This window comes from Argiope bruennichi, chromosome 4 (genome assembly GCF_947563725.1).
Source record: "Argiope bruennichi chromosome 4, qqArgBrue1.1, whole genome shotgun sequence".
NCBI lineage: Eukaryota > Metazoa > Arthropoda > Arachnida > Araneae > Araneidae > Argiope > Argiope bruennichi.
Genome location: NC_079154.1, coordinates 54,908,137 through 54,929,301, shown reverse-complemented (window position 1 = coordinate 54,929,301; position 21,165 = coordinate 54,908,137). Strand labels below are relative to the sequence as shown.

The 21,165-nt window shown below is 27.5% G+C and overlaps 1 protein-coding gene across 3 annotated transcripts in view; it reads left to right on the top strand.

The window, feature by feature from the left end:
- LOC129966912 (mucin-2-like) overlaps positions 1-21,165 on the top strand; it is a 139,413-nt gene that overhangs the window by 6,820 nt on the left and 111,428 nt on the right. For 2 of the 3 annotated variants that reach the window (XM_056081524.1, XM_056081523.1), the window contains exon 1: positions 72-358. The exons of the other annotated variant lie outside the window; for it this stretch is intronic. In XM_056081524.1, the coding sequence (XP_055937499.1) occupies positions 329-358 (30 nt within the window). In that variant the 5' untranslated portion in view covers positions 72-328. Of the gene's footprint in view, positions 1-71; positions 359-21,165 lie in introns of those variants that run through there. 3 annotated transcript variants of the gene reach the window in all.

Sequence of the window (21,165 nt, the reverse complement as noted above, 5' to 3'; positions counted from 1 at the left end):
GCGACAAAATGGTAGAACAACAACAACAATAAAAAGAACTCTAAAACTTTTTCTTCCCCCCTTTTCCCCATTAGGGCAAACCTGTGCCTGTCTCGCTAAAGCCAGTTCACAGCAGTTTAGCGGTATACATCTGAGTGGCGAGAGTCCACGTTTCGTGTGATTTGCAGTTAATCGAGTTTAGGGGGAAAAACACATTGAGAGAAGATCACGTATGGAATACGCTTTGACCAAACATACTAGCGATGTAATTGGTGCACCTGCAGTTCGCGACGAAGGAATTCTTCACAAACATGTGCTGACAGTAGATTGTGTCTAATACAGCAATATCATGGCTGAAGTTAATAGTACGGATCATCTGGTAAGTAACCTATCACATGACATATCATATCTTCGAACTTTTTTTTCCAATTTGTCAGTCAAACTGGCCTATGAGAAACAATTTAGATATCGTTTTTCCAGATCGTATTGACCTTGATTTGATCCAGAAATTGATGCTTTGATCACGTTCTAGGTTATTATTTTACGGATGACAATCGGAGTGCTTTTTTCCTCTACATTTTACAATTTATCGAGTGACGTTCCTCCCTTGTGTTTTTCACTTTTCATTTATGAAATTAAAATAATTTTATAAAAATCTTAATTGCATGAATTCCTTCTAACTTTGTTTTAAAAGCATGCGATTGATTGACATTTGAAAATTTATAGTAAGTAAGAAATTTATTAATTAAAAATAATGCGTGCTACTGCATGTATATTCTTTTTTTATTAATTAAAATGCATAAAATACACAAATAGATTCCAATTTTCAAAGAGCCAATCACAAATCTTTGATAAATAGGACGTTTTATCATAAATATAAATCAACCATTAACATTAATATTAATCAACCATTAAAATAAATATAAAACAACCATTTGTAAATGCTGCGTATTTTTTAACATATTAAAAACATTAACATTTGAAATGTGCTATAAATATTTTTAATTAAAAATTTACTGCAATTGATACAAATGAATTTAAAATTCATATCAATTTTTAACGAATTTCTGCTATGTGTTTCCGAAATATATTCACAATCATTTATACTAAAACATTTTTTTATATCTTTATATCGAAGAAGATTTTCAATATTTCAAATGCTTTATTAAATTTTAGCAAAAGTGTAATTTATAAAGGTACTCACCGGTTTTTTCTTTTCTTTTTTTCTGTTTCTGATTCGTATTCAAATAATACTAGAAAAATGTTTTCGTAGCTTAAGTTGTTTCTTAGGAATATTGTTGCAGACGATTTTTATTGCAGTTTGTAGTTTAGTTCTGAAAAAATTATTTTGAATCAGAATTTTGTTTGAAAGACATTAAATATGTTTTATTATTATGGAACAGTTGCCAACGACCTGAATATTCATTAAAATGCAAAATATCAAATTTTCTTAAAATTTTGTAGATGTTTTAATTTTTGCTGTATAATTAACTTAATTGGATTTTATATAAAATCATTCTAATCATCATTAAGCGTTAAATTCATTTTTCAAATAATTTAAGAGAGTTAAAAATTAGTTATTCAGTACTAACATAGCTGATCTATTACAATATTAACTACAGAAAAAAAAATTAGCATTACAATTTACAATAATTAATACTGATATTCCTTTTCTTTCTTTTTTTTTCTATGATACATATTATTTGAAAAAAAATGGCAACAGTTTCACAAAAATAAATAAAAAATTCCAGACGATAAATGTTATATCAATTTTGTAAAAATTCTTATTATAGAAAATATTCTATAAAAATTGAAAGATTCATAATTATTCGAAAATGGATTAATATTTTAATTTAAGAAGATACATGAAAACAGTATTTTCTGACATTTAATTTGATTTCTTAAAATGCTGATTGAAATTTCGTAATGGGAAGCTTTACTTCATTCAAATCATTGTAAGTATTGTACTATTAATATTGTTGTTTATTTTAACTTTGTACATGAATGTGATTCACAATCAGAGACAAATTATGATATGTATGTATCGAAGTTTAGATCAAAATTTGCACCTACTATTAATATTTACTCTTTTTTCAAAATTATATTTAATACAAAAATGTAATAGAACTCACATTTAATGCATAAAATATCAGAAAAACTTTTACTTTTCCACATAAATGATTTTTTATTTCGTTGTAGTCAATTCATTTCTTTATAAATTCCATTAAAAATATAACTCTCTTCATTAACTGAACTAAAACTATCCATTTACGAATTCTGAATATTTTAGTCAACGCTTTATTTTTTAGGTAAGTTGTATAGATATTCTAGTAATAAATGTTTAGTTTAAGATAAATATAAGAAGTATAAAGAAATGAAAAAAATATCTCCGAATAATTCATTCTAAGCTAATCCTATGTTGTCTTAAGCCTAACAGAAATTTTCATTCTTCTGTAGTTGATTTACATAACTATACAAATATATTCTTTTCACCTTTTGGCTACATTTTATTAATAATTTTTTTATTTCATTTTATTTATTTTTATTAGCCAGATTTGAAATAGCAAACATATTGCTTTTTGCTAAATATTCTGTTTAAAAAAGTTCAACCTACCCCTCACTGTATTGTCGAGATAATGTTTTAGAGGAAAATCATAATTATTTTTTTAATTTTATAGATGCAGAATATATTGAAATCGATAATCTCGATTTGTTGCACATGAACTCTTTAGAATTCAAAAATAGTATTGGTCTACATTATAATTCTATTACTAAGAGTGATTACCATGAGAACCATTTCTATGAAGCAAATTTATAAATAAGGCTGCTGTCTCGTCGTTAATTCTTCAGAAAATATGAGTGCAAAGTAATTTTTTGTTTCGAATCCGCTAAGTATTTTATAAAATTATAAAAATAATAAACTTGGTAGTATTTTGATGTGACACATTATGCTTTGTAAAATTTTTTAAATAAGAATCAACAAAGGAACGTTTTCAGTAAAAGAGTTTATTTACTAAACAAGTAACTAAAGTTAGTTAATAAACAAAGCTCCGTGCTACTAGCAGGTTTGATGGTACTCATTTTCATTTCATAAAATCGTAGGAACAAATTGAGATGTAAAAGAACATCTGGAGTTTTCCATTTGTGTTGCTATTGCATTTCAAACATCTTGCTTAAAAAATGTTCCGAAATGTTCATCTTTCATATAATTTGAATATTCATTTATTCATTTTGTCTCTTGCTGAACCAGAATGCATCTCCGTTGCTATAGCAACGCATGAATGGTTGTTACTATGGCAACAAGTAGGCTTATACAGAAAAGTTCTGTTTAGCAAACAGGTCTGTCAAGGATTATTTAACCATAGAAATTACATAGGTTTAAAAACAGAGAGAAAGAGAGAGAGAGGATTGAACTTTATGAAATAATGAATTGTGCCAAATATAAATACCGATAAATGAGGGGTTAATTGAACAATAAAGCAAATAAATTTATGCAAAACGTGATTGAAATATAAAAAATATTGTCGAATAAAAAGCATAAAATAAAATTAGACTACCTGAAGGAATGACAAAATTCTATTTCGGAAATGCTCAACTGTGCCATGTTTAAAAACATATAGCTCTACAATTTTTTTTTTAATAATTTTTTCAAATTTCTTGCTTATTTTCAGTTGTATTAGGCAGTAAATTCACCGGTACAAAAATAAAATTTTCAAATTGTTCAGAATCTAATCTACTTAAACAAATCTCATATTCCGTTACGACTCATATTTTTCACTCCGTTTGTAGTTTAAATAAATTTGTAAATAAACAGCGATCAGTGAACTTAGTCATATAAACATCTTTACAATTTATCCCTGGATTTGATAGTATAATAGATAAAAATCCTTTTGGGGCTCATTATCAAAGTCGGATCATCGGTTGCCAGTGGTGACTCAAAAACTGAAATCGGTCTTTTTAATCCGCTTTGCAAGTTAATTGTCGCTTGTGAAAACGTGGAATTTGAAATGGAACTCGCCATGCGCAGAGTAAGGTTTTCAAGCATGAACTGCTGCCTACAGCTGCAGTCAAAACAATGCCGGCCGATCTGTAACTCAAAAACGTTAACTGGAATTGGTAAAAAGCGAAATAAACGAGGTCACTCACAGCCGGCAAAATTCAGAAAAGCTTTCAGATTTGACCGACAAAGGCTTAATAATAAACACTTTTTTTTTACATCGTTTAAAATAGGCTGAGAGAGAGCTCTTGTACTGTTATTCCACTACCTTTTGTTTTACCTTTATTAATGTTCCACGCCTGCTGTTTTCCCATTTATGCATTTTTCTGCATTTGTAATCTGACGGTAATTTTAAGCCTTAATTTACCAATCTTCATAGTTCATTTTTGATATGTAAATTCTTTTATTTTATTTTGTACTAATTCTCTTTATGTACTATTAATGTTCTCTGATGCGGTTTTTATTTGGACAGCTCATGACTGTTTAGACAATATATTCGTCAAATTCCATTTTTATAATATTTAACATATATCAGTGAAACTCATATTTAAATATGATATTTCTGTGCTATCATTAGATTTCTTAAATTATATCAACATGTTTGTATGTAATTTTTATTTATTCTTGGATGGATAGCAATTTTTATTTTAGTTCTTACATTGATTTGATCATAAGTTTCGTCAGTTCACCAGACCTTCAATTCCGTATGAAATTCGGTATGGAATTTGCACTTTATAATAGCCTGCTGTGTGGGTAGAAAAGACAGTTTATGAAATAATATTCCTGCCTTTCCCTTTGTATCTGTAAGCTTCATATTATGATCACCCAGAACCACAAGAAATTCTAGTCAAGTATTTAACTGTTCGTAGTTAATACATTTCATGATACAAAAATAAAATCATAGTTTGGATGATTTTAAGTACAGTTCAATTTATTAAAGATTGAAAGAAGTTGAGGACGCAAGTAATTTGTTTTTTAGTAGTAAGTCCAATTGTTATCTGCCACTGAACCACAAAGTAATCATTTAAGAGATCAAATAAGCATTTTTATTATACCTGAAGTTTCAAAGGAAGAAAAAAAGCTTGCTGTTTAGATTTTTATGAAGTATTTTGTATTACAGTGCAGTGATCGTCATAGTAATTATAAAATTAATAAATTATTTCTTCAACTCTGCTGTTGATAGAACGTCTTGAATACCAATAGAAAATTTAGTAAATTAACTGAATTAATTAAAAATCCTTTTGATTCACACAGAAATTTTTTTTTATCATAACTAAAAATAATGTCTATTATGTAATTTGTAAAGTTATTTCTTATACGAATTATTAGGCCTATTGCACTTAAATCACTTACAATTTGATTCTTTTCAAAAATATCTATTTTAGGGTTGAAAATTCTTATTTATTACGTACGTTTTTCTTCTTCAAATGAAGGGAATGACTTGTCATTTTCATGTTTCAATACCGTCTTATTTTACTTGTTTACAAATTCTACATTTTATTGATCAAAATTGCTCACGAATCAATCGCAAAACAATACACTATCAATAAAAAAACTTTCACATCGTACATAAATATCTTATGCTTCAAATTCTGAAATCTATGATGATTCAATAAAAATGATTGAAATTTGCTCAAATTAATGTGCGTGGCATTGTTATATTGAATTCGAAATTTACCTTTATTATCTTTATTATTTTAGATGTCAATTTTGGAAAGAAAGGAGAAAAATATTTGGTACTTCGACATTGAAATATGAAATTATTTATATTATTTATATAATTTACATGTACAATTTTATTAGTGTCTGTCAAGCTTACTTGTTTCTAATTTTAGAACATTTCTTTTCTTTTTTTTTTTTTTATCTTTATTTTAGGACTGAAAATAATAAATGAAACCGATTTAATTAGTCAACACGAAAGTTATTTTTAGAAATTTATTGATAATATTATTTCGCATTCCATCAATAGCAGCAGAATTTTGATTAGTTTTCCCTGTATATGTTTTCCCTAAATATGTTTTTCCCTGTCTCTTTACTGTAAAAAATTGTACAAACAAGCCGCAGAATTTCTTCTTCAAAATTTGGCACATTTCGAGTTATAGAAAAAAGAGATGAGTACACATTTTGGAAGTCTTCAACTGATTGGATGCAATACTTATGCTAATCTACAACTTTAGCAATAAATAAATAAATAAAAAACACATACCGAATTTCGTTTGTCTGGGCTTTAGCGCTTTTGGATTTTGACTGGTCATTTACACACCTACATATAACCTACGACTTTGATGTGTCAAATCATGTACCAAATTCCAGTTCTTCATTTGTGGCGTTTGTGAAACACCAATTCACAATCAAACTGCCAAACAGATATATGCAGTTTCAAAAATGCTTCTTTCTTTTAACCGAATTTTTAAAACAAAAAGATTTATTAAAATCTTGCGATCGATTTTTTAAATTGCAACATTTTCTTTTCTTTTTCTTTTCAGTATAGGAAGTATAAAAAAAGAGAGTTTTGAAAGTTATTTAAATATATTAAATAAAAAAGCCGACTTTCTTCAAAAATGATGTAATTTTCTAATTATTTGGACTAATGTAAATAATTATTATCCGCATCTGAGTTTGCTGTATCATTTCAATAAATGTGCTTTTAGTATTTATTTTGTTTCAGCCAAAGATTTTGTTTTGAAAAGTTTCGAAAATATTGAATAATTATGCTCTCTGTCTTTTTAATTATAAACAAACATTCTCTATTTGCGTTATATTTAATGAAATAGTTATTTTATTAATCCATTGTTATTATAAAAATAGTCCAATAATGATCCAAATTTTTAATTATAAAAATAAAATTAAAAATACATCTTTATGCGTGTGCGCACGTACCTTATAAAAGTATACTAACTACTAAATAGATTTTCTTTTAAATTTTGCTGTCAAAGAATGAATACTACAAAGCATGAGGAAAGATTTCGAGGTAATCAATTAACACATATTTTTCTATTAATTACAAACTATGTTTCCATTGAGCTTGTTCAATACTTCTAAACCAATCAAGATGGCAGCATCTGAAATTTATGCAGTAAATTTTATTTAAAATGATCAAAAATGGATGCGAGAGATATTTAAATATATTTATCATTTTTGTATTGAAAAATATTTCTCTAACTTGAAAATTGTTTTTCAGGTATTCTGTTACTTAAAAAAACTGAATCAAAACTTGATTACTTGTTTTTACAATCAGAGGAGATAGAAATTCATTGTTTAAAATAGCTGCCATTATATTCCATGTTGAAAATACATATTTAATTTGTGGTTCACAATGTTTAACTAAATTTTGGATCATTGTCTAAAAAGTATTAATACATTGCAAAGAAGAATATCTTCTTGTGTTTCTAAAATTTATTTGCGATAAAAAATTATTTTTTAAGAAACTAAGAGGTGTTTCTACGAGTTTTTTGTGCAATATATCAGTTAATTGAAAATAGATTTATCGAACGATACATTTAAATAAAAAGCGTTGGGATTCCGGCGAGTGTGTGCATATAAATATATTTTTTATTATTTATCATACGATGTTCCCAAAACGTAGATTTCAACACTTGATTTGATATTTGATAACTTTAATCTTTGTTGTAAATAATGTTATATTATAGATACTATAAATTCTGCTTATAAATACTGAAGTTTTTCAGATTTAAAAGAAATTTTTGTGGTAATTATTTAATTAATTAATTTTAAGAGAAGAAAATTAGCATTTGATCTGATAGTGTTTTTTCGTTTAAATTTAGATTCTATAAAAGCGCGTTTCTTATAAAAATAATCAGATAAAAATCTCAATATAGATTACAAACAAATAAATAAATACATTTAAGAATACTTTAAAGACGAACATAAAGAGATTGCATGTGGTACTATTCATGAATTGCAACATCAACTCATAATTTATGTCAAAGCGCAATATTATTCAGGATCATATATTCTGCTTTTTTTATATTTCATTTTTTAAAATCTTATGCTATACCATATGCATTTACTTTAAAAAAAAAAAATGGGAAAGTGTATTAAAAATAATACACTATGAACTATGAAATATGCTCTAATACCTGGAAATGCAACATAATTTATAATTTATTTCGATGTTCGACATTAAAAAATTTTTTTTATCCTAATTTTTTCTGATTTTTCCCACCTAACATACATTGGAAATCTATTTTTTAAACTTTGTATCTCATAAAAGTGTTTATTGAAGGTGGGTGTCATCTAAATAATTAAAACAAATTAAATGAAAGCTACGCAACTTTTTTTTCGAAAATTTTTCGATTTTCTATAAAAAGTTGAATTAAGTCGATATGCTTAAATTACTATACTTCTAATTGCTTCTTTTATTTTCCCAATATTTTATTTCTTTTAAATAAAACCAAAATTCTTTCATTTCCTTTTTCTGTGCAATAATTTAATTTGAATTTTAAGGTATAATAAAATATAAAATATTTTTGTGCTATATAATTAATATTGTAATATTTGTATAAAATATAAAATTAAATGATATATTTGTTATGAAGAATATACCGAATGAATTTAGGTATTATAATAAAATCAAACTAATAGTGAAACCACTATCTATAAAATAGAAATGAATTTAAACTAAATCATTTAAATTTAAATTTTGCATTTTGTATTGAAACCACTCTTCTTCGCAAAATCATTGATGGTAATTGATTTTTCCTTCGTTTAGAACTTCAAATAAAACGGGGAAAAAATTAAATTCCATTGAGATTGATTGCATTGTTTCTAATTTGTAAAGTTTCTCAAAACCATAAAATCTCTTTTTAAATATGTAGATTAATAAAAACAAAAGTAATATAATATTAAAAGAAGAGTGTCGTTTTTAAACAATGAATTTTTCCCTTCTTTCATTTTACATCAACATACAACATTTTATTAAATTAGCACCATTCCTGTTTGTATAATTATTTTGTTTCTGAGTTTCTTTCTTGTCCTCGATTTTCAAATATATCTCACCTAAAAACATATCTATCATCTGGGAAAAAAAGTAATAAATAATAAAATTAATCTCCAGATCAGTTTTCGTTTTCATATGCTCCCATCTGAAATGAAATCGTATTTTTGCATTTCTTTTTCATTCTTCTCATTAATTCGAGCAAATTTGGGTTTTCTGCGCTCCCTCGTTTCTCTTTTTCTTCATTTTCTTTCTGATTTTCCTTCTAAAGGAAAAGCCTTTTCTTTTTTTTTTTACTCATCTGATCCTTTGAACGAAGACATCGGGGAAAAACTTGCTAAAGGATAAAGTCGAGCGCTTGTATTTCGTTTTCATTCATTCATATCATTTGATTTCGGAGGAGCCGAATTGAGGTCACGGCTATAGACACCTGTTGCGTTGCACCGCCGGTGTTGCAGACGACCTTTTAAGGTTAGGGATTCACAGGAATGTGGTAGTCTTTTTTCCCCTTCTTATTGCTTTCTACACCATACACCAGCATTCAAACGATAGGGGAAAAAAAATGCAAGATTACTCATCTGGCATGTTGATTCATTGGCATAAAAGTGAAACTATTAAATACATCGTCAATGATCCCCCCCCCCCCAACTGACTGTATTACGAATTTAACGTCTCTTCACATAGCTTCACCACAAAATTTATATTTTACTGATTATCTTCCTTCATTTATTGTACTTATTTAGTATGATGAAGATAAAGTGATATCTTCACATTAAATTATAGTTAATTTTAAGGTAATTTGAATATGACCATTTCTCGTCATGTCATCATTCTAACAATCTAAATTGAGAGTGCTAGAAAGAGATTGTCTTATTTCTCCGTTGAGACACAGAAGGTGAGATACTAATTATACTTAATAAATTCAAGTCATCCTCACTTGAGACACGTTAAAAGCTCTAAAGCGTCTTACAAAAGTTAAAAGAACGTTAAAGTACAACATAACTTAAAAGTATGTGCAGTTAAATGTTTGATGACATGCGATTGTAGTGAGGTTATATCAAATGAATATATTTTGGGCTATACTTGCCTATTTGATATGTCTAGATAGCTATATTCTAAAAAATAGAACTGCTTTTTCTAAAAACAAAGCAACATATTTTTGGTATGAAATTAATCCTTTTGAGATGTTAATCCTTTTCACTTTTTGAGAATTTTTCATGGCATGCATTTCTGTTAGTGGCATTTATTTACATAATTTATTTTTATGAATGCAAGTTTCTAAAATGTTTGCAAGGCATTTAAAATAAATAAATGTTTAAGTTAGTTAGCTTTAGATTAATAGCATAAACAATATTTGAGCTTTGCAAATTCGTGATGTCTTTAAAATCTATTAGAAATGTTTATTAATTATTTGCAAAATGTATTTGTTTGTTTTCAATATATCTTTGTTAAGATCTACTATTTGAATTTTTAAATACTTTAACTATTTAATCATATGTTTCATCTCCATACAAGGCATAGCTAAATATATCTGTTTTGCATAAATATATTCGCTTTAACAGATAATTCGACCTCATGGCTTATCACGACACTTAACATACAATGAAGTTAACATACTCTAAATTGCATTCTCGACAAAGACATTATGCATCCAAGTAGAAAATTGTGATAAAATCGAGCGATTGTAAGTAGTTATGTCAAGGTCCTATCTTAAAATATTTGCCAAGTCGTATGGATGAGGTTAAATCTTTGCCATATCTGGATTCAGGTAAAAGCGAAATTCGTGACTTGAAAGAAAGAATTTTTGCAAACAGCTTCTATAATTGTACATTCGCCGTAGGTATTAAAATAAGGTATAGGTATAATGACAATATTGATATTTAGAATTCTGCCCAATTGAAAATCATCCCCAATTTAAAAATATCTCTATCCAGTTTTTAATACTCAATTTAGTGTCTGAAATACATAAGTCTTTAACATGAATGTACCAAATAGTTTTTAAGAAGATTTGTAACAAGGATTAGTTAAATCAATATCTACATTATTTAAACTACGAAATCCTTGTGACAAACAATAAAAATGATTATGAAAGTCCTGAATGATCGTGTCCTTATTTAACGTGATCGTGATCTTTCGAATTTCAAAGGGCACAGGTTTCGTAACTTTTGGATATCGAAAAGATTTGATGATGATTGCTTTTAATGATAAAGTGCCATGATTTGTCATACAAAAGTTTTGATTTATATTGTATTTGAAAAATTCATATCCTTTTTTGCTACATTACTTCTCTAGTTATTTCCAAAACTTTGTTTATTTTTTTCAAGTAGTGCATTGGTATGATGTCCAGCGATTGTAAGTAAACTATCCACCATAAAGATAAGATAACTGTTGGTTAACTTATTTTTGTAAATTTAACCTTTGTATAAATTTGATGTTATGAATCTTCAAAGAAATTTCTCATATAATTTTTCATTAAAAAAGTTTTTATTAACAGTAATTTGTACCCGAGTAAATATTTGATATAAGTATGAGCTATTATATATTTAAAATTTTCAAAGTGCATTTTCTGAAATAATATTTAAACAAAGACTATGGCATTTTTTTTAATGCTGTTGCAGTTTGAGCACTTGTGCAAGACAAATAATACTAACAATGAATTTCTGTGATCTTTAATAGGGTGCAATTGCAAATTTCTTTGCGAGCATGACCCCTTTCTGTCAAAATTTTTACGTCTTCGTATTGTTGTCAAAAATTTCAAGATAGCGTCTATTGAAGCAAAATCACTACCGAATATTCTTGTCTAAACAAAGCCTGTCGAACATTCTTGATTAAAAAGAAAGACACACAACTATCTTGCCATTTTTTTAGAACTTTTGGCAAGTATGATTTAAGTTTAAAAAAAATTAAATTATGATTTTTTCTCAACTCAGCTGTTTTATTCTCTTCCGTCGACCGGTTTAGTGTGCGCCGCGGCTGTCTTATGGGTTGAAAGACTTCTTTGTCACCGGGCAGCAATAAATCCCCTCATTTGTAGACGAGCAAGGTCTTTGCTCTTACATGTCTCCAGGGCTTGCTCGGAGCACTCTTTTGATTTTTATTTCCACTCGAGTAAATCTTTAAAAATTTTATGGCCTTCGATTATTGCTCCGAACTCGAGTCCATCTTTTGCAATTTAACCTTTAACCGCACCTTTGGATGATGGGGGAAAAAATATCGGATCGTGATTACTTCTGATTGAGTTCCGATATTTTGGTACCGATAATCTTATAATAGCGTTGTAAAATTTGTGAAATTTGATTCATCCTATGAAATTAAATCTCAAGACTAGTGAATAAAAAACTGTAATGGAAAGTGTTGCAAGGGATAATTCCAAGTTATTCGAAGGTGGACGAAGAATATTAGTAATACTACATATAATAGCTGCTTTAAATAGTGAAATAATCTCTTTTAAATTAATTATCTAGGTCAAAACTTTGTTTAATATCAGAAAACTTAAGAATCAAAACCCTTTTTCTCAATTTTCTGGCCTTAACCTTAATTAAAGAAGTGTTACCTTTTTTTTTTTCTAATCTAAACCAAAATATGGCGTCTTTTTTATTGATATATTGGTTCAAACAATTCATATCGAAACTATTCAACAAAAATTATTGGAATTTGAGCATTTAGTGATGGAGTGTGATAGTATACAATATTGAATCTCAGAAAAAATACATAACAATCTATATAATGCATTGCTAGATGAGCACCTTCAAGGCAGCCAGCTAGGAAAAACACTCTTCCATACAGAAACTTAAGTTGAGTGATTTATTTGATCCCTGAAATCTTTCTTGGATACTTATCCAGGATGTGTAGCATCATGAAAAGTGCTTAATTCTGAAAAAAGGACCTTAAAAGTGCTTAAATTCTTAAAAAGTGCAAAGGAAACATTTTTTTTTCGTTTTGTTTACCCAGATGTTGCAATAAGATAAATCGAAAACATGGCTTAAAAGGTTTTTAATAGGATGTATCAAGAAAGAACACTTATAAAAAGGAAAAATTTGGAGAAGGAAACCAGAGTTCACATGGAAACCTAGATCCAGAGATACAACACATATTAAGATAATGCTTAGCTATTTTATTTTATTTTTCTTCATTCCTTCGATTTTCAATAATGTGCACCGCAGTTTATTAAAATACTGGATCTTAAAGAGGCACTAAGAAATACTGACTATGTCATACTTATTGCAACTCAAAAGATGCTCAAATTTTAATTTTTATTGTTTTAGATGGCGAAGAGTATGCCTGGTAAATGTATATTTAACCTTTTATGTGTTAAAGGAGAATACGCAGATTGTTCGACCAACGAAGAATAAGAATACAGTAGATGAAACGGTGCGTCAAAGAGATATATCGGACACGGGATAATTTTCTCTAAAAACACTTACATTGAAGCTTCTTTAGTACGTTACTCATTCGATCATCATTCTCATTAAAATATTGTTTTGGAACAATTCCTTGACCAACTTATTAAAGGGATTTGACTATACCATGTTGAATTATAATCCATTGCTATATGTAATTAGGTAATTTTGTAAAATCCAGTATGATGCAATTTTAACTTTTTCGCGTTTTTTTTTAAATATATTTATTTGGAAATTATTATTTGTTGGAGTAATCTCATCTAATTTTAGTTTTTATTAAAAATTGTTACGACTGATATATTAAATTTTTAAATGATTATTTTAAAATTTATATTCTCCAGGATTCATATTCTATAATTTTTTAAAGGTATTTGCTTTTACCTCTTTAGAACTCTTATAGATTTTTTTTGTTTTCCAGTGAAATTTCTGTATACATACAAAGGTTTGTCCTGGTTGACAAAGCAACTCACAGCTTAAACCACTGAAGTTATAAGCCTGAAATATGGCAGGAAGTTGCTTCTTGTATATTAGAGGCCTACCTAAGAAATGAGTTTTCAAAATTTTAGAAATTCAATTAAAAAATAAAAAGAATTTTTACGCGTGTTCGCCATAACATCAAATCATGGCTACAAATAAAATGTTCTTCACTTGATGCGTGTTAAATTTTGAGACATCCTGTGCTGACTTCAAAAAATACTTAAAAAATGCATCAACTGTTTTTTTATTTTATTTCCAACTAAAGAGCGTCTTTTCATCTTCGTGAATTTGTTTTCGTTATTTATGAAAACAAGGAACTATTCAATCATTTTCATTTCGTCTTAAAATATATAATCACACTTAACTGCAATTAAAAAAAAATAGAGGAAAATTATATTTATTTTCAAGAAAGCATGAAAATTATATTTATTTTTCCATATAAGTAAAAAGCAGATTTTTATTAAATTTTCAAAATTTAATAACAAATTTCGAAAAGGCCCTTTACTAAATTTCAGAAGTTAGAAACGATAAGATAATTTTTTATAGTCCGACCGTTTCTAAATGCTGCTATTCTTTTCTTTAAAAAAATTATCTAAAAAAATTCTATTAGAGCATGGCATTGTTTATCATCAATTTCGTAGCATTTTTGTCAATTTTATGATGGTATCATTCTGGAATGTTTTAACTCTTAGTTTTATATGGCTACAAATAAAATGTTCTAGATAGGTAAATACGGTGAGTTAGCGCAGGAGGAAGATTGCCTACACTTTCCATCCCAGCCATGTCGAATCTAATTTGTCGCTGATATATATAAAAATTAAATACAAAATTTTTGGCCGTGTTATACTTCTAAAATTAATATCGACATTTTCTGAAATGATACATCCGTTGAAATTAACTGGTAATTTGCTAATTTTAAGAAATATTGCAAGATTCCAGATTTTTGTTGCTACCCTATAGACGTAACTTAAATTTTTGGCAATGATGATAACCTTTCACTTCGCACTCAAAAAAAGGTATAATTTGTTTTACAATAGAAGACGGTGTGCATATATAGAAAGAAGTATTAATATTTGAAAAATATACTTTTAAAATTAATTTTCCTAAAAAGTTTTTCAATAAAAGCTATTTATTATTATAGAACTGAAAAACATCCAATGTTTAGAAAATGCTCAGGCTTATATATGCATGAATGTACAAAAATACTTACTGTTTTTTTTAAGGTGGTTAAAAAGTGTTTAATTTTTGCAGCGATTTCTCACTACGCACTCTGTTTTCTCTACTTAAGTGAATTTGTGTTAGTTTATACGTGTTGGAACTCCACAGACTAGACGATTTGATCTAGAGCTATCAAACTTGACAAATATATATTTTGAGAAGATGAAAATGTTCACTTTGGAGCGATTTCTTTTTGAAATTTTAATTGAAAATTGAGTAAAATTTTGGCATTTTTCTGAGAGAACTTCTGAAAATATTGCAATAATTGTTACATCATCTTAAATTTAAAAAAAAAAAAAACATCTTTTCAACTATACCAATATTTTTGCCTTAAAAAATATTTTTCTTATATTTAACCAATTAAATGCAAGCAAAAAAGGTTTGGGCTGCCATTCCCGGTCGACTTTAACCTTTATCGTGGCAAGATTGCTTTTTAGAAGAAAAGCAATTTTTATTTTTTTAATTTTTATTTTTTTATTATATTTATTTTATATTATAGTATATTTTTATAAAGTTGTATGTATGGTATACTGTACAAAATTATAATACTATACAAAATACTTAAAAGTTTTAAATTGGAAAAATCTCAAACAGTTTTTAACTTAATGACTTTTTTTTTTGATCGACGACGGTATTTAGTACCCCATCATTGATCTAATTTGAAAGTGTTATACAACCTTAGTTATTCGACAAATTGGAGATCGTTAATGTCGGATAAGGGACAGCGTCGAACAATACGGAATTCTGATTTTTCGAGACAAACTACATTTTGAGATAAAATGGAGAATCCGTTTTATCTCAACTGACTCTTATCATAGGATCACCAAATCACAGATCCTATGATGTTATGTTGTGATGTTATTACTTAATTAATTCTCTACAATTGATCTAAAATATTAAAATGTTAGTAATTTTTTGGAAATTCTAGCGTTTAATTCGAATTTAGTGTCAGTGTGAAGAATACACTTACATCAATGTTTTGAGCAGAACCAACAATTCTTGTCTTAAAAAGTATCCAGAACCAACAATTCTTGTCTTAAAAAGTATCCAGTATTTGGCTGATTGGGTTTTTATTTTTACAAGCCTTTCTTTAAAATTTAATGAAATTAATTTATCTACAGTGTTGAGTAAGTTCATACTGTGTTTAGTGCATCTATTGAGATTAAAAGAAATGTAGTACTACTGTGTATGAATCCTTTATATCGCTTGCATATACCTTGTTGTAAATAATAAGAACCTAAATTTATTTCTTAACCGCTTTCATGCTATAATTAGCGCAACATAAAAAAAAAATGTGGAAAGACCTTTGGAATATTTTGAGAGTAGAAATAATAGCCATGTTTAGTATGAAGGACGAATATAATCCCAATAACGTAGATAAGGAAAACATCGTGCACTTGTGATTTTAGGGGCTTTACACAGCTATTGTAGCCGAACATCTCTTATTATTATTATTATTATTTTTTTTTTTTTTTTTGTATGTGTTCGTTGATGGCAAACGAACTCGTGATCCAAGTGACGAAAGAATCTGCAGTGGATCGCTATGTTGGAATGTTTTATTTCTTCAAATGGTCAGTCACGTTTTAAGGCGGTTTACTTCTTACGAAAAAGCAGGTGCAATAAGCAGTTCCCAACTGTCTCTACAGAAGTGGTTACAGTTAAATGTTTAATATATGAATTAAAGATGTATTTAAAAAATTCAAATTTGATATTCCACAAGTAATAGCTATCAACTTTAACTGTAATTGATTTTAGAATCGCGATCTTTGAAAAAAATACTTTTCAGACTGAATTAAATTTATTTCAGTTCAGAATAGTCAATCCTTCGTTGTTATGAGCAGACAAAAAGGATTAACAGACGACAAAATAAACGATTTTTTTTTTTTTTTTTTTTTTTTGACAAGCGATGCTTTTTGTGTACTTTGTAATCTAATAAGCTTTTAAACAGCAGTTTCCAACAATTTCTTTCAGAATAATATGAGGAAAATTTATCGTTCGTTCTTAATTATGCAAAACCATATGCAAAATATTTTTGATGAATAAGAAAAATAACTCCTAAAAGTTGGACCACTGGCCTTGTTTGCACACAGGTTATTAAAAAACGTAATCCATATCAATATTTCTGCTCAAAAATTTTCATGAATTAAAATGAACTAAATTAACAATGCAGAACCTTTCTAATACTATCTTTGAACCGAAAGTTTTCTAAAAATATTTAAAGCATAAATGTATAACATATAAAAACTGTTTATTTCTATATGTATTTCAAAGTGTAAAAGTTTGTACACTTTTTGTGAAAAATACTTTTACAATACATTCTATTTGTTCAAATTAAAATGACAGGATGTAATAAAGGAAAGCGTATGTTCTGTGAAACATTTTGGAATCGTAAAATGTTTTATACTTATCAGATATTTAACCAACCCGCCTCGTCGCATATTAATTGCTTGTTCGCATTTTATATTTGTTTTTCACTGAAACATCGTAACTAATGAGCTTTATTTGAATCTTATATAAGATTTATTATTTTATTTACAATTTAAACCTGTTGAATTAAGATTTCTAATCTTTCTTTCTTATTTTATTACCTACTAGTTTCTTCAAAGAATGCAAGTTCTTAATTTTCTTTACTTTATAAAAATAATACTATATGAATCTTTGATAATTTGAATATTCTCCACTCTTTATCAAGTATACGATACGATTGGAATGTAAAATTATTCAATTTACATTTCGATGCAAAAATGTTGCATTGTAAGAATACTCAATATTTTATTATTATTATTTTTTCATCTTCTTTCTTCATTATTTTCTTGCCATTCTCGCCATTAAATTGTCATTATAAAATCAGAAATAGTCGATTAATAAAATTTTTTTGTGTAATTTCTTTGTCTGCGACAGATTCTGTGTTTAGACATCTGCCGTTGAAGTAAATTGTATGAATGCACTGTTCATATTTTTAAGTTGTTTAAAAAATAAATAAAAAATGTCACCGAACTCCTGCCTTTGATTTCATTTCTCTTTCAAGTAAAATAAGATAATGAAATCTAACGGTGGGAAAGACTAATTAGCATATTATACTCTTTTGCCTGCTTTCCGGTGTTTTTCTCTTTGTTTAACAATATTTTATGAGCCCAATGCATCACTGCATGAAGGGTTCATAAATTTTTTGGTTGATGTCGTATTTGCACGTGCTTTCATTGTCCGCTGCCAATCTGCATGATAAAAAAAAATTCAACTGTGTCAAAATAAGAAAACCCAAAATATGTAAGAATTATTAATAAGATGAGAAACTAACACTTGGGAAGAAAAAAAATTATGCAGATGTAACCATAATTTATAAAAATGGATGTCTGAGCACACAGCTATTGAAATTTATTAGCTGTGTGGAATTGAACCTTCATTTTGCTGTATCCTCATAAATTTAGAGAAGGAAAGTAGATGTTGCTAAGTTTCTAGGGGTGGGGGAGAGAAGAAGAAGAAAAGTATTGAATGAATAGAAATCTGATATGCGTATTTGATATAATTGTATTTGAATCACAAATTTTGGAATTGCTTATTATTTCCCCCTGAGCTTTCAATTGATTTATTTCTTTCATAAATATTCTTGCCGAGATAGGTGAAGGAAAAAAAAAGTTTCCCAATATATGTTTTGCAATTTTTTTAAAATTTCACGAATAAGTATAAGCATGCTATTGATATACCTGGTCAGTTCTGCACTAACCCGTGTGGGAACTGAGAACTCGAAGAATAAAATAATATGACAAAAGAACTTTGTGGAAAGAAGCAGAATGGTTCGTTGATCATAAAGTATAGTTAGTGTAAAGAGTATTTGTCTCACCGGCAGCTGCCCAAATAAGAATTTCGGTGTAACTTACTTCATATTCAACGGTAAGTCAGTATTATCGCATTGGTCTCACTTTTCTTCAGAGAAACTGTTACTCCGGCTTTGTCATTATTGAAATAAGATGTAATATCAGACGGAGAAAAGATCATTTCATTTTATTAATGTATAAGATGTGATTATTTTTTATAATGTACCGTGAATTCAGTTTAAATTTTTAATGTTAATTAAGTTTACTGTTGTCATGATGATTGTGAATGCAGAACCATGAAATAATCCCTAACCACCGGAATGCGAATTTTTTTTATGTAAAATGTGCATAAGCGTGATAAAAGAAAAGAGGAAAATTTTTGATTTTAACTTAGATAATTTAAAATGAATTACTTATAAGTGAATAGTAAAATTAGTTGTTGGCAAAATAGGTAGAAAGAAAATCTTTAACAAGGTTTAGTAAACTTTTTTTTTTATTTACATTCTTTTACATATTGCATTAATGAAATGCTTTAGCTGTTCAAGGATCCGCAAATTTTCCTCATTATCATCTTCTAAACATTAAAAAGATTGTCTATTATTCGTTCGGTTTTACTATATTAATATCTAAAACTATATTTACCATTGTAAATTTCCAACGGAATGTTTAAAAATAATTTTTTTTTGTCTTACTATTTAAAAAATACGTAACATATCGAACGAATCATTGAATTTTCTATCCCGCATCTTATTTTAGCTTAGAATTAAAATAGAAATACAAAAAAAAAAAAAAAATCTGTAAACTTTAATGTAAATGATTATTCGTTAATGTGATAATAGAATAGAATTGTTTGTTTTCAATATAAAATGAAAATATTTTATTGATAATTGAATACTATTAAAAATTGGTTGAATTTGGTTCTATGAAAGTTTCATAGAACCAAAATCAAAACGCTATTCTACGTTATGGTTTTAATTTCTTAGGGGATTAACATTCATTTTTCAACAAACCGTGAAATATATGAATGCATTTCTTTTTAAAAATATGTTTACTTCTCCTGAGTCATAATCCGAATAATGATTGTGGAATTTGCGTGAATAGTGGACTCAAAACTTTCGTATCTATATTAATAGCAATCTATGTATCTGTATGTATATGTGATTTCGCTTAAGTCCTTGCAAATTTAATTATCTTAAAACATCTGGCATTGACATTCTTGAATTTCTTTTTGTCAAAAAGAAAGGATTCATTTCAACAGAATTTTCAAATAAACATTTTAATCTAAGATTCCTTTTTTGATCTATTATTCTCCGTAGTGTTTGAAATTGATATCATCAGGTTTTCATCCGGAACAATCTTCAGAAGTATATCGAAGGGGAGGGCGAAAATGCCAAATCAATCGCATCGAACTATCGAATAGCATTAATGAAGTGGGAAAGTTAGCTTTTAAAGCATGTGCAGAGATCATTTTATGTAATTCCGATGGTCATGAGGCAAAAAGGTGGATACTATTTAAATATTTTAACTATTAATTTTACTTCAGTTCCTTTGAATCAAAGCATGGATAATCACCCAATAGTGAGTAAATTAAATTCTTACATTTAAAATTTAATAGTTAATTTGGTTTACATAGTTATTATTATTATTTATTACTTCAGTTGGTTTAATTTAACTAATTTGTATAAACTATAGACCCAGAATGTTGATTCGTGAGAAGTGTTGGACTTTTAAAAAAATAAAATGGACCAAGTTGGTTATTTAATAAGTTCAGAATAAGATTGTTTAAATTCAGAATTTTTATTCAGTAATTAAATAATTTAGAAGGTTTATTAGTTTTTTTGAAACTAATTAGTCTTTTTGATTTTTTTTTTTGAAATTTTGGTTAGAAAACTAAATAAATTTTATGATTTATATCCTTAACCATATTTCAGCAGCCTTTAGTCTTTTTCCTATATGTGTATGTGATAGCGAAATATAATTTCATGATGCAAAACAACATACCTTATGGAAGAGCCTTATTATAAGTGAAAATTTTTAATCTTTTATATAAAAGAATTAATTGGGATATTCTGTCAACATGAATAAATAAAATTTGATGAATAAATAAATAAGTTTTTATTATTTTGATAAATGTACATAATGTGCCATTAGTTTTCGGTATTAGAAATGTGACTGAAATTAATTCGCTTTAAAAATTATTTAAAAATTAACTAAGCGATTTTATTCAATATTATAAGAATCTGAAGAATTTTGTTTTATTTACTTTAAAACATCTAGTTTCTTCCATATTAAATATATTTACTACGTAGGCTTTTTAAAAAG